The sequence below is a fragment of the Notechis scutatus genome, chromosome 16 (genome assembly GCF_049901735.1).
Source record: "Notechis scutatus isolate UNSWTSFEM ecotype Mainland chromosome 16, rNotScu1.2, whole genome shotgun sequence".
NCBI lineage: Eukaryota > Metazoa > Chordata > Lepidosauria > Squamata > Elapidae > Notechis > Notechis scutatus.
Genome location: NC_142024.1, coordinates 4194290 through 4208805, shown reverse-complemented (window position 1 = coordinate 4208805; position 14516 = coordinate 4194290). Strand labels below are relative to the sequence as shown.

General features: G+C 43.9%; 1 protein-coding gene across 1 annotated transcript in view; it reads left to right on the top strand.

Annotated features, from left to right (window-relative positions):
• The window catches only part of AGRN (agrin), a 183832-nt gene that overhangs the window by 97583 nt on the left and 71733 nt on the right, over positions 1 to 14516 (top strand). Inside the window, exon 4 of the mRNA XM_087944607.1 lies at positions 12401 to 12616. Coding sequence (XP_087800733.1) covers positions 12401 to 12616 — 216 coding nt within the window. The remainder of the gene's footprint in view (positions 1 to 12400; positions 12617 to 14516) is intronic.

Here is a 14516-nt window from a genome sequence, read left to right as displayed (position 1 = left end):
GAAGCTTGGAAGATTCCCACCTCTGCTCCGCCAATTTTGAGCCCTCTCCCATCAAAGCAAAGTAAGTGGGACATTTCTCTGGGGCCTTCGTTTAATTTAAGCACGCAAACTGTCTCCTCCTGAGTGAGTCATTTCCTTGCCTGTAGTTTGGAGACGACAGGATGCCGGTAGCAATAGGGGGTGGCTGCGGTAACCTCTCTTAAATTCTTTCCTGAGGAAATGTGGGGCTTGCTTGGGGTAAAATTGGCTTTGTGGAAGATTGGCCACGGGATGCCACAACGGGCCACTTCAGTTCTAATTGTTCAAAGAGGGATACGGGCACGACGGAGATGAAGTGGCCTGCGCCTTCTCTTCTCTTGCTAAAACGTGGGGTGGGCCGGTGGGTGGAGATCAATATTTATGGGACCATCTGCTGTTGACCATGGCATATGGAAGATGGCTGCTTGGAAAGCAGCAGAAATAAATAATAAACAGAAGGAATTAATGCATCAAAGGGAAGGAGAAGAGATGATGTACGCGGGAGAAAACGAAGAGAAAACGGGTAGGAGCGAAGACGGGAGGGGGGGAAGGATGAATGGGCTCAAGGCACAAAAAGAAGCAAAGAGACCGGTTTAATTGTGAAGGCAAGAGCTAAAAAGGTTGGGAAAAATGGAACTGATGCCATTGAGATTGTTCCTGCTCGGATGACAGTGGGAATTCCGGAGGAGAGGACCAGGCTGAGCCTGAGGGAGGCGTCAAATGTGCCATCAGTCACGAGTCCCTTCGTGCCCACAAAAGATCCACGCCCAGCCCTCCTTGAGTTCCACTGACTCTTATCTACTGCCGATTAGCTTGGACCGTTAGTAGTGACAGAAACAATGATAGTTTTCCAAGGATGGTTTGCAGTTGCAAAGGTAGGGAGAATTGAAGGAAGCATCATTGGGCCTCCCTTAGATCCAGTCAGGCTCCCTCGCCTTTCCTCACCTTCTACTTTTAATTTCTTCTGATTTTTCTGTCTTCTGATGCTTTTCTCTGCTTATTAAGTTAGTCACACGGTTGTTAAGCGAATCGGGCTTCCCCGTTGCTTGTCAGACGGTTGTAAAAGTGGGGTTGCGTGATACACACACACACACACACACACACACACACACACACCGGACATGGTAACAGACATAAATATGAAACAGTTGCCAAGCATCCGAATTTCGAGCACATGACAATGCGGAATGTTGTGACGGTCCTAAAAACAATGCTGAGTCACTTTTTTTTTCAGTGCTCTCGTAACTTCCAACGGTCACTAAATGAACTGTTAGAAAAGAAAAATCAGCACTTGTCCATGTTTTCTCTGTTTTTCTTCTCTCTCTCTCCCTCCCTCTCTCTCTCCCTCCTTCTCTCTTTCTCTCCCTCCCTCTCCCTCTTTCTCCCTTTCCCTCCCTCCCTCCTTCTCTCTTTCTCTCCCTCTTTCTCCCTCCTCTCCCTCTCTTCTCCTCCTCTTCTTTTCCACCTTCTCTTCCTCCCTCTCTTTCTCCCCCCTTCTTCACACACACAGAAGACAGACAGACAAAACGGTATAGGTATTCAAATTTAGAAAGACACACTAGAATGGTAATTAAGCAAGTTAATTAACTCGTAGCACAGATTGCACACCATAGCAATGGGCTCCATGCTGTGTCCAGTCTGCTTCTGGCTTTCTAGGAATCTTGGGTTTGTTCCTAGTGGCAGAAAATAGGCTGTCTTTGGCACGATTTCAAAATCTCGGCGTAAGGTTCGGACAGCCGGTGAGGGCCTGGGTCCTTTTTTTTCCAGCACCTTCCTGTTTGGGGAAGGATGAAAGTAGAGACTCCAAAATGGAGAGGCGCAAATCAGATTTTCTCCCGTCCCATTGACAGGTTCAGAAATTGGCTTAGCATCTTCCGTGGACCTATTGGTGGGTTGCAGACTGGACATCCGGTTCTGAGCACGGCACATTGGGAAGGAATGTGTCAAATTTGAGCCTGTCCCAAGGAGGGTTTCTGAGAGAGAAAGGAGCGGAAAGACAGAATATGCTGCTTCAAATATCTAAGGACAGTCAGAGTGAAGGCAGGGCAGAATAAAATAGCATAAATTAGGAATAGAATAAAATAGAATAGAATAAATTAGGAATAGAGTAGGGTAGGGTAGAGTAGAGTAGAGTAGAGTAGAGTGGAATTGGAATTGGAATTGGAATTGGAATAGGAATAGAAGAGAAGAGAAGAGAAGAGAAGAGAAGAGAAGAGAAGAGAAGAGAAGAGAGAATTCTTTATCAGCCAAGTGTGATTGGACACACAAGTAATTTGTCTTTGGTGCAAATGCTCTCAGTGTACATAAAATAATAGATACATTCATTAAGAGTCAAGAATCATAAAGTACAACACTTAATAATAGTCATAGAGTACAGTAAGCAATTGAATCATATTAGGAAACAGTCAGTAAAAATCGTAAGGATACAAGTGGCAAAGTTACAGTCACACAGTCATAAGTGGGAGGAGATGGGTGAAAAGAAGGACGGGAGGATTAAACAGGTTTCTGTTTCCTTTGGTTTGTGTTTGCTTTATTGGAGAAGGGTTTGGGTCAGAACCCCTGACTGGTTGCTGCCAGGGGTCTGTAGCTAACTCTGTAGGCTGTCTGTGTGCTACGTTTTGGTTGAAACTTGGTGGGTGGTGCAGTGAAAGACTATGAAATGGCTCTGCCTGAAGGAAGTGGATCTTTGTTATGTAGAATAGGCTTTGCGCCCAAGGCTTCAATGGCCCATTAGCCAAAGGTGCACTTCTCTCTTTGGATGGAGAAATAAAACACCCCAAATGGCAAGGTAGAGCCGATGGCCTTTTTTCTTTACACAGCAGGGACCCCCCACCTCAAGAGTTGGTAATGAAAGAGCGAAGAGGAGTCAAGGGTGTTTTAAAAGGCGGCTTCTAGCTTTTGATCTCAGAAATCCAATTAAATCAATTACTACCCAGAAGAAAAGAAAAGCTGTTCCTTTTTGTTCCTCTCTTTCCAAGGCTGGTTGAGCCGGATCTATCTTTGTTTGCTCAAATGATTTGACCCGACTGAGACGGAAAAGGTATAATGGTCCATAATGAGCACCTTTTGCCAGCAACGGAGCACCCCCTCATAAAAGAGAAAAACGCTTGGCGAGAACTCTGCGTTCCCTTCCCTTTCTTTCAAGAGACCTCCCCCTCTGAAGACCTCAGCCCCTTTGGGTGTTTGGAAACAGGAACATTTAAATCAGGTTGAGAGAATATCCAGGGTTGGGGAATTAAAATCTGACATCAAGAAGGGTGAGGAGAAGAGGAGGAAGAGGGGAAAAAAAGAACAACAGCAGGAGGAAGGGAGGGGGGAAGAGAAGGAGAGAAGAAGAAGAAGAAGAAGAAAAGGAAGAAGAGGAGGAGGAGAAAGAAAAAGAGGGAGAGCGGGGAGGAGGAGGAGAGGAGGCAGAGGAGGAGAAAGAAGAGGAGGGAGAGAGAGAAGAGGAAGAGGAAAAGAAAGAAGAACAGCAGGAGGAAGGGAGTGGGGGAGGGGGAAGAGGAGGAGAGAAGAGGAGGAGGAGAAAGAAGAAGAGGGGAGGAGAGGAGGAGAAAGAAGAGGAAGAGAAAGGAGGAGAGGGAGAGGAGGAAGAGGAGGAGAAAGAAGAAGAAGAGAGGAGGAGGAGGAGGAGGAGGAGGAGGAGGAGGAGAAGAAGAAGAAGAAGAAGAAGAAGAAGAAGAAGAAGAAGAAGAAGAAGAAAGAAAGAAAGAAAGAAAGAAAGAAAGAAAGAAAGAAAGAAAGAACAACAACAACAAACCCTGTTGATTTTTTTCAAACGCTCCCCCTCCATGTGTAACTGTCCTGATTGGGAACATAATTTATTAACTAGCCTGAATTGCAATCAAGAAATGAATAGATTTACTACTCAGCCCCTCACCATTGCTTTGTTTATTCTGTCCTAAACTTGAAAATCCCCAAATCCAGAGCATCCTTCCTTGGACTCCCAAGAACCAAAGTAAGACCCACTCACCCCCCAAACTAGGGCAAGTATAGAAAAGGAGGCAGAAGATAAAAGATGTCGTCTGAATGAAGGTCACTCTTGGAATCCATCCAGGGCCAAAGTCTCTTTTTTTCCTGGCCCTTCCATCTTGGCTGCTCTTTGAGAGTTTCCACCTTCTGTGGTCCAAGCCCCTGGGCCGGCTTTTGGTGTGAATCACTATGCTCCCCTCACCAAAAACATGTCTTCCCACTTTCCAGCTCCTCTGCTTTTATGCACTGGCAGGTGAACAGACCTCAGGTGTGTCTGAGGTTGACACACAATTGGTGCCTGGAGAATGCCAGAGAACGTTATTATTTCCCGTAAGGCGGTCTGGGGCTTTCGCCCGGTTTCCCTGCTGAGAAGTTGGAGGTTTTGCGGAGTGATGTTGGGATGTGTAACCAGGGTGCCGGAAAAGCGAGGAAATAACTCAGCCATATGTCCCCCCCTCTTGGCGTTCATACATTTTTCATCGCCTTCCAATCCAGCTGTGTCCCGCGCGCTCCTGGCTCTGCCGGGGGAAGCAGAGGTACCCAGCCAGGCCTTGTTGAATACGCGCACTAAATTATTCACCAGGCCTTGGGCCTGACAGGATGAACAAGGGCGGTTTAAAAAACGATCTTACAGCAAAAGGGAACGGCTCAAAAGGACATGGGTGGGACATGCAAACCGAAGTCCCATTGAGAAAGTAATGGAGAAAATGGGAGGATCCAAATTTAGAGCGAGTTCCCTTTGCTGGCGGCTTTCCTCGTTTCTCCCTGATGGAAAGTCCCTTGGAATAAATTTTAACTCCACGCTAGGTGCTTCTGTTATTTTTGTCTGCGCCCAAAAAATATCCAAATCCTAGACTAATTGGGAGCTTGCCTCCAGAAGTCGTGGATGTTTCAACACTGGAAGTTTTTAAAGAAGAGATTGGACAACCATTTGTCTGAAGTGGTGTAGGGTCGTCTGCCTTATTAAAGGGTTGGACTAGAAGACCTCCAAGGTCCCTTCCAACTCTCTTACTCTACTCAACTCAACTCAACTCAACTCTACTCTACTCTACTCTACTCTACTCTACTCTACTGGAATCCTAACTTCTCAAATTAGGAACCTTTAGGAAGTTCCTTCTAACATTCAACTGGAATAAGTCTATGATTCAGCATCTTACAGTTTGAATAGAATAGAATAGAATAGAATTCTTTATTGGCCAAGTGTGATTGGACACACAAGGAATTTGTCTTGGTGCAAATACTCTCAGTGCACATAAAGGAAAAGATACCTTCATCAGGAGTCAAGAATCATCAGGTGCAACACTTAATGATAGTCATAGGGTACAAGAAGCAATCCAATCATACTAGGAAACAGTCAATATAAATCATAAGGATACAAGCGACAAGGTTGCAGTCATACAGTCACAAGTGGGAGGGGAGGGGTGATAAGGAGTGATGAGAAGTTTAATAGTAGTGCAGACTTTGTAAATAGTTGGACAGTGTTGAGGGAATTATTTCCTTAGCAGAGTGATGGCGTTGGGGAAAAACTGTCCTCGTGTCTAGTTGTTCTGGTGTGCAGGGCTCTGTAGCGTCGTTTTGAGTTGAAACAGTTTATGCTTATGTTTAAATGAGGGAAACACACTTTCTCTTTTGCTATGCGATCTTTTTGGGATCTGCTTTTTCTGACTGCTGCCTCTGCAACAGCTTCACCTGTTCAGAATCCTTCTTCAAGAATGGTGGTCCAGCTCTGGATGGTATAAAGTGGAATTAATTTCTTCCTACGGTTTGGAAATTGCACTTCTCTTGATGGAACACTCTATGCTGCTGGTTGCATTTCACTGGTCTTCCTTGGTTTTTCACAAGTCCTACTGACACCCATTTCTTCCTCCATCCTTTCTCCGTGCATTGGATTTGCGTTGTCTAAAAGCAGAGCTTTGCATCTGTCTCTGTTAATTAAACATTGTTCTGATCTTTTCAAAGATCATTTGTAGGGACAAATATATCTGTGGTTCTGTAGGTTGATGGACAACTGTGTCTTTTGACCTTGGCAATTTTAAGGTATGTGGACTTCAAATTCCAGAATTTCCCAGCTGGCAGATGTTGAAATCCATGTATCTTAAAATTGCCAGGTTGAGAAATACAAATCTCGAGACAAAATATACATTGCCAAGAGATACACATGGTTAGGGTGGGGTGACATCTATCAGCCCGGAAATAATTGTAGCATGGATCATGGACTTTCTGGATTGGATTAAACTCTTTTTTTTTTTGGTGGCTATCGATCGGTTCCTGAGCGTGCATCCTGGGCACAGTACTCAAGACGGAAGAGCATGCCATGCCACCTCTGGATTGGTCAGGCCAGCCTTTCAAAACCAATTATCTAGACGTGGCACATAACACATCAGCCTCGTCTCCATTTTCTCTTCCTCTCCCGGGGGGCTGAGCTGCAGTTAATAAAGAAAGATAGGCCGGGAACTGGGGAAATTCCTGAGAGTTGAAGCCGAGAAAAGCATCAGGCATTATTGGAGGAAGGTTTAATACACACAGGAACTCCATTTATAGCACACACACACACACACACACATACACAAAAAGACCGGCATTGTCTTGTTCTTGAGGGACACTTCAATGACCTTCCCCAGCCAAATATCTCCCCAGATTCTGGAGGTTGGGACAGCTTCAGAATGGGAAGTGCCTGCCTCACATCTCTCTCCCAACATTGTGCATTGTTGAATTTCTCTGCAGAGGTTTTCCCTCCACCCCCTGCAGTCCTGGAGGGGCTGTATGTCATCCCTGCTTTTTTAATTTCCCACCATGCCGCAGAGTGCTGGAGGCATCTTGGGAAATTAAAAGGGGCTGCTCAATTCGGCAATGTGGCCCCTGTCCGAGGTGCTGGAACTTGGAGAAGCCGCTGGGAATTTGCTTGGGGAAGACAGTTACACCCCCCACGATTTGACACCTTAATGTAAAATATTCAGGGCTGAACCAGGGATGTTTTGCAAAGCTGCTTGCCTGCTCTTGAGTCTGGCAGTCCTAATATTTGATTGTGCGCTCCTGGGGAAACGTGAAGGAAGACAATCCCCTTCGAACACGTCTCGGGGAAGACAGGAGCTCTTCTCTCTTGCAGGAAGAAACTCTTTCTGTCTCTTTGACTGACAGGTCACTAATGTGCTACAATTTCAGCTGGAGTCTTGAAAAATTGGGCGAGGAGGAGGAGGAGGAGGAGGAGGAGGAGGAAGGCATGCATGTGAGATGGCCCAGAAAAATAGATTTTCAGAGGTCTGAATAGACAGAGAAAGACCTTCCTGAGATTAATCCTAGTGTTAATAGAAGAGAATATTTGCAGGTCAGAGTTGAACTGTGATGTCTCTGAGGTTGCTTGTTTTCTTGTAGACGTTGCATTACCCAACTAGGTAACATCATCAGTGCTAGAAAGGAGTGGGGTTGAAAAGAGATCTTACAAACCGTGGAAAACGAGAATGTTTTTAATTGCTTTCTATTCTTTCTGTCTATCTTCTTTTAGTTCTTTTTGCTTTTTTTCTTTCTTTTCTTTTTTTCTCTTTCTTTCCTTTCATTTGTGTATGTGTTGTTGGTTTGTTTTAATTGTAAAATTAATAAAATTTATTTATTAAAAAAAAAAAAGAAAGGTGTGGGGTTGGAGGAGGAGGATGACTGTGGGGTCCTTGATGCGCTCTGAGTTTGCTTGTTTTCTTGTAGACGTTGCATTACCCAACTAGGTAACATCATCAGCGCTAGGAAGGAGTGGGATTTGAGGAGAGGAGGAGGAAGGAAAGAAGGGAAAAAAATTACAACCATCTCACTGCATTTTTAAATGCTCATCACTTTCCTTCTCTCCTTCCCCGTCTCTTATCTCCCTTTTGGTGGGGTGAGGGAAGGAATTTGTCTGCTAGTTTTTTTTAAAAAAAAAAGAAAAGAAAAGAAAAGCAGAGAAAGAGTCCGGTCTACAGAGCTTCATAAAAATGATAAATTGCTTTTAGATATTGGGCAGAAGAGAAAGAGAGTCCTTTTTTATTTGACAATATTAGTCTCTTAGTAGTGTATTGTTGCCATGCATATGAGCTTAAATTCTCCAGGCAGCTGGAGCCAAATATCCGTGTATTGAAGTGTAAATGAACTGCTGGCAAAGCTTTCTTTTTTTTCCCCTTTCCCCTTTATGATTTTTCATACTTTTTTTTTTAAAAAAAATTGTTTTTCCACTGATATTATATACGGCAAATCTCTCCTCCCTCCCTTCTCCCCAGTATCTGCGCCGTGCCCACAGAAATGTGAAATCCCCTACATGATATGCTAATCATTTCTAATCAAATCAGTAACTTGGAAGAATGCAAAAATACGAGAGGAATCGCCCTCTCTCTTGCAACCCACACAGAGTCCTTCGGGGGGGAGGTGAAAAACACCCCCTTATCCCCCCACCCACTCAGATTTGCAAGGTGCATTAACGGCAATATTTTAAAAACATCACCTCTCAACGCAGATGGAAAAATTAGCCACAGCTAATGATGAGAGATAGTGCAGCTTTGCTTTTTTTTCATCCTTCCTTAGTTCTTCAATCCATACTTCCATGCTGAGTTCAGCCATCAACATAGCAATAGCCCTTAGACTTATATACTGCTTTACAGAAACTGAACAACCACGTTACTAAATTTTAACAACTGTAGTGATTCCCTTAATGACCGGGACAAGGAAGGTCATAAGGTAGGGCAAAACTCGCTTTCCCAAAGTTTCACTTAACCACAGTGATTTTAGATTTTAGGCTAGAATAGAATAGAATAGAATAGAATAGAATAGAATAGAATAGAATAGAATAGAATAGAATAGAATAGAATAGAAGAAAGATAACAGAATAGAATAGAATAGAATTCTTTATTGGCCAAGTGATTGGACACACAAGGAATTTGTCTTGGTGCAAATGCTCTCAGTGTACATAGGATAGGATAGGATAGGATAGGATAGGATAGGATAGGATAGGAAAGGAAAGGATAGGATAGGATAGGATAGGATAGGGATAGGATAGGATAGGATAGGATAGGATAGGATAGGATAGGATAGTTCTTTATTGGCCAAGTGTGATTCGACACACAAAGTGCAAATGCCCTCAGTGTACATAAAAGAAAAGATACATTCGCCAAGAGTCAAGAATCATAAGGTACAATAATAACAGTCATAGGGTACAATAAGCAATCAAATCATACTAGGAAACAGTCAATATATTTATTGACATAAGGATACAAGCGGCAAAGTTACAGTCATACAGTCACAAGTGGGAGGGGATTGGGTGATAAGGAGTGATGAGAAGATTAATAACGATAGTAGTGCAGACTTTGTAAATAGTTGGACAGGGTTGAGGGAATTATTTGTTTAGCAGAGTGATGGCGTTGGGGAATAATATGTCCTTGTGTCCAGTTGTTCTGGTGTGCAGGGCTCTAGAGCGTCGTTTTGAGGGAAGGAGTTGAAACAGTTTATGTCCGGGATGTGAGGGGTCTGTAGATATTTTCACAACCCTCTTTTTTTGACTCGTACAATATACAGGTCTTCAGTGGAAGGCAGATTGGTAGCAATTGTTATTTTCTGCAGTCCTAATTACTCACTGAAGTCTGTATCTTTCTTGTTGGGTTGCAGAGCCAAATCAGGCAGTTGTAGAGATGCCCATGACAGACTCAATTAGGGTCGTATATTGAGGACTATTTATACTTCAGACCGGAGCTCAAGAGGTGATGATGGGAAACACCTTGTGATCCGGTGCCGAACGAAAATAAATTGGGGGAAATAGCTTGACTTATATAGCAGGTTCTTCTGTTCCCAACACTTCACCCTGGGAACCCACTGACTCAGCACAGGGTGAGGAAGAATGCAAATTTTAAAAGGTGTGCAAATGCTACTGGGGTGTGAACGCACAAGCTAGAGGTAGGCCGGAGTTTTGGAACTGGGGTTTCATCACGAGAAAAAGTACAAGATCAAACAGGTACAGGCTTCTAGCCTAGGGCTTTGCAGGGCTGAATATAAATTTGGTATCCTGCACTCGAGAAAAATCTAAGCTAGATCCCCCTGGTATAAGTGTCTGTCTGCTATTTTGAGAAGTCAGGCCTGTCTGTACTTTTAGGTTTCCCTTACCTGGCTTCCCTCCCACCCACCCCCTCAACCTCCAATTTTTTTTTTTTTTTTTTAAAGAACAGCCATCACCTTCATTTGCAATGTAAATGGGAAACTAGTCTATGCCAGCTTAGCTGATTACATGATCAAGAGAATGGTGCATCTGTTATTAGGGAACAAACAAGCCTGAACACACACACACACACACAAAGTGTGAGAGAGAGAAAGGGGGAGAGAGATAGGGAGGAAGGGTGAGAGAGAGGAAAAGAAAGAGAGAAAGGAACAAAAGAAAGGGAGAGGGAGGGAGGGGAGAGAGAGGAAGAGAAACAGATAGAGAGAAAAAGAAAGAGCGAAGGGAGAGAGAGGTGGGGAGGAAGGGAGAGAGGAAGAGAAAAAGAGAAACAAAAAGAGAGGGAGGGAGGAAGAGAGAGAAAGAAAAAGAAAGAGGGAGAGGGAGGAAGGGAGAGAGAGGAAGAGAAAAGGGGAAACAGAAAAAGAGGGAGGAAGGGAGATAGAGAGAAAGAAAGAGAGGGAGAGGGAGGAAGGGAGAGAGAGAGGAAGAGAAAGAGAAACAGAGAGAGAGGAGTAAAGAAAAAAGCAAGGGGAGGGAGGGAGGGAGGGAGAGAGAGAGAGAGAGAGATATGATGGAATCCTGTATAGAATTATGGTCAGGTTCTATAGGTAAAAAGGATGTGTTTGTATGACAGTTTTTTCATTTGAGCTGGCCCTGCCCTTACGGTTGAACTACAGCTCCCAGCACCCCTCACCTCTTGGCCTCCTGCCTTAGGGGGATGCTGGGAATTGTACCATTGTTCATGTTTTTGGGGTGTGGGGGGAAGGAGGGAGATCTGTGAGGCTGCAGGCTGGGCAAACTCTGCCCTCTCTCCCTCCCTCCTTTGGAAATCAGATTTATGACTTCATTACATGTATCCCTTCCTTCCTTCCTTCCTTCCTCATTCATTCATCTGGTCTCTGGACAAAAGGGCCGTGAGGAAGCACAGATTTTTGGAGACAGGCACTGTTATCAAGACAGGCTGTGTTAGAAGGCTTAGGCCTTATTACTCTATGAACCCAGGTGATGGATTCACACATTACTTCAAGTTGTACACTAGCTCACCTGGAGAGTCCACTTCTACTAGTTCCCCCAAAACAGCCAAGCGTAACATTTGTATAAATAATAATAATAATAATAATAATAATAATAATAATAATAATAATAATAATGTGCTGTGCCTAAAGACCTAGGCAAGCACTTGAAAACAATTGGTGCTGACAAGATCACCATTGGTCAGCTGCAGAAGGCCACCATACTGGGATCTGCTCGCATAATCCTCTGATACATCACACAGTCCTAAACGCTTGGGAAGTGTTCGACTAGTGATTTGTGATACGAAACCCAGCATGGTTATCTCATTTGCTGTGTGTACTGTCATTTTTGTGTAGTATAATAATAATAACAACAATAACAATAACAACAATAATAAATATAATAATAAATATAATTAATATAATTAATAATAATAATAATAATAGTCATAATAATTTATCAGACTTGAATACCCTGATTCTACAAAAAAAGCACCTTACTTGGAACAGCTTATATCATCCGACGCTACCTGAACAGTTCCTAGGTCCTTGGTTAGGACTCGAGCTGTTGAGCTACCAACCAGCCCCAAAGGCCGTGAATCTCACCAGAGATTAACCACCGTAATAATAATAGTAATAATAATAATTGAACTGGAGAAGATAACAAAATACAAAGACCTAGAAATAGAACGATCGTGGCAAAGGCAAGCAAGGGTAGCGCCAATAGTCCTAGGCACCTTGGGTGCAGTCCCAAAACAACTGGAGCACCACTTGAACACCATCAGTGGCATTGACACATTCGCCGTCGGTCAATTGCAGAAGGCAGCTTTGCTTGGAACAGCTTCCATCCTGCGGCGAGAGCTGTAACACCATCAAACAGATTTGCCTAGCCTAGGTCCTTGGTTAGGACTCAATTGGTAGATAAAAATGCCAAACCCAGTCTGAACATGTAACTGACCGCGCAAGGAATGATGATGATGATGGGATACAAATAAATAAATGAGTTCTAAATACCAAGTTGTGTGAACTGGATCCGAGGCTGAATTCACTGAGGTCAACGATACCTATTCTGGATATCAGTGCAAGGCTCCTGCATCCCATTTTGTCTGCACAGAGCAATTTCCCTCCTTTTCTTCCTAGGAACTAGAAACCTGAGCCCAGTTTTGGTGTTCTGTTTTTTAAACCCTTCCGCCCATGCAGAGCGTTAACTCTCTTTTCTCTTTTCCGCCCACAGTTTGTCGAGGGATGCTGTGTGGCTTCGGTGCCGTCTGCGAGAAGAACCCCGCGGACGCTTCCCAAGGCGTGTGTGTTTGTAAGAAAGCCACCTGCCCGTCCGTGGTGGCTCCGGTGTGCGGTTCGGATTATTCAACCTACAGTAACGAATGTGAGCTGGAGAAAGCCCAGTGCAACCAGCAGCGTCGCATTAAAGTCATGAGTAAAGGAGCTTGTGGTAAGCGTGGCTGGTCGCAACATTTCATCCATCCCACCTCGGATCTCAAAGGCTGCCGCCTCTCCTGCTGTTGTGGCTTCTTCTTCTTCTTCTTCTTCTTCTTCTTCTTCTTCTTCTTCTTCTTCTTCTTCTTCTTCTTCTTCTTCTTCTTCTTCTTCTTCTTCTTCTTCTTCTTCTTCTTCTTCTTCTCCTTCTCCTTCTTTCTCCTCCTCCTCCTCTTCCTCCTCCTGTTCTTCTTCCTCTTCTTCTTCCTCCTCTTCTTCCTTCTTCCTCCTCCTCCTCTTCTTTTTCCTCCTCCTCTTCCTATTCTTCCTCTTCCTCGTTCTCTTCTTCTTTCTCTTCCTCCTCCTCTTCCTCCTCCTCCTCCTTCCTCTTCCTCTTCCTCCTCCTTCTTCCTCCTCCTTCCTCTTCCTCCTCCTCCTCTTCCTTCCTCTTCCTCTTCCTCCTCTTCCTCTTCCTCCTTCCTCCTCCTCCTTTCTTTTTCCTTCTCCTCTTCCTATTCCTCCTCCTCCTCCTCCTCCTCTTCTTCTTCTTCTTCTTCTTCTTCCTCTTCTTTTTCTTCCTCCTTCTCTTCCCTCCACCTCCTCTTCCTCTTCCTCTTCTTCCTCTTCTTCTTCTTCTTCCTCTTCTTCTTTTTCTTCCTCTCCTCCTCCCTCTCCTCCTCCTCCTCCTCCTCCTCCTCCTCCTCTTCTTCTTATTCTTCTTATTCCCTTTCCTTTCCCCCCTCCTTCTCATCTTGATGTATTGCTAGTTTTTAAAAGAAAAAGTGAAAACGAACAAGCAAAAGGGGTGTGTGGAAATAAGCGATGCAGAGATTTAGTGTCAGTAAGTGGGCAAAGGAGTGGCCAAGATTGTACAATTAGTAGTCAGTATATCACTGTTCAGAGAATTTAACAAAACCAGAACCACATTGAGTTATTTTCACAAGGCTCTTAGAAATAGTTTTTGAAACTCTGAGCTGAGTGCTGAGAGTCAAAAGAACATATATTTTTTTTTCTGTTTGTTAGCCTCCCAAAAAAAGAAAAGGAGAGGAAAAAAGAAAAAGAGAGAACGAAAGAAAGAAAGAAAGAAAGAAAGAAAGAAAGAAAGAAAGAAAGAAAGAAAGAAAGAAAGAAAGAAAGAAAGAAGGAAAATTTGTAGTTCAAGGTTGACATGGTGCTTTTTGAGCTTGGTTGCTTTCTTGCAGACCTTTCATTAGCCAAGCCAGGTAACATCATCACTGCTAGTACCAAAGACAAGGAAGGAAGGAAGGAAGGAAGGAAGGAAGGAAGGAAGGAAGGAAGGAAGGAAGGAAGGAAGGAAGGAAGGAAGGAAGGAAAGGAGAAAGAGAAAGAGACAGAAAACAAAGAAAAGAGAAAGAAGGAAGGAAAGAAAGAAAGAAAGAAACAACGATTATAACCCAGCATTTAAGTTTCTAACTTTCCCTTAGTAGTGTATAACGTCAGCCCTTCTTGGTGAGAGAAATAGGTGGGTTGACTTCCATCACCTCTTCATCTCGCCCTCACAAGATGCAGGCTATGATTTTCCCAAGTCCGGTTTGCACCCGGAGCGAGCGATTTTTTCCGGAGGAGGCCTCATAAGCCAGGCTAATGAACCCTCCGTGCTAGCAAGGCACATACCACTCGAAAGCAAGGAACTGTGCAAATGAAAACGCCCCGTCTGCTTTTTTTCCCCCCCCAAGTAAATTAACTTGACCTTTCCCCCTCCCTTCCCTCTCTGATGTAGAAGTTCCTGCTTTTAGCGATAAATCTCTGCTTTCTAGACTCCTGCAGAGAGCTCTGGTAGAAGAGGAAAAAGAGAGAGAGAGAGAGAGAGAGAGAGAGAGAGAGAGAGAGAGAAACAGATGGATGTGTCATCCTGATTTATTTCAAATAATAAATTCATATGATACGATAGCAAG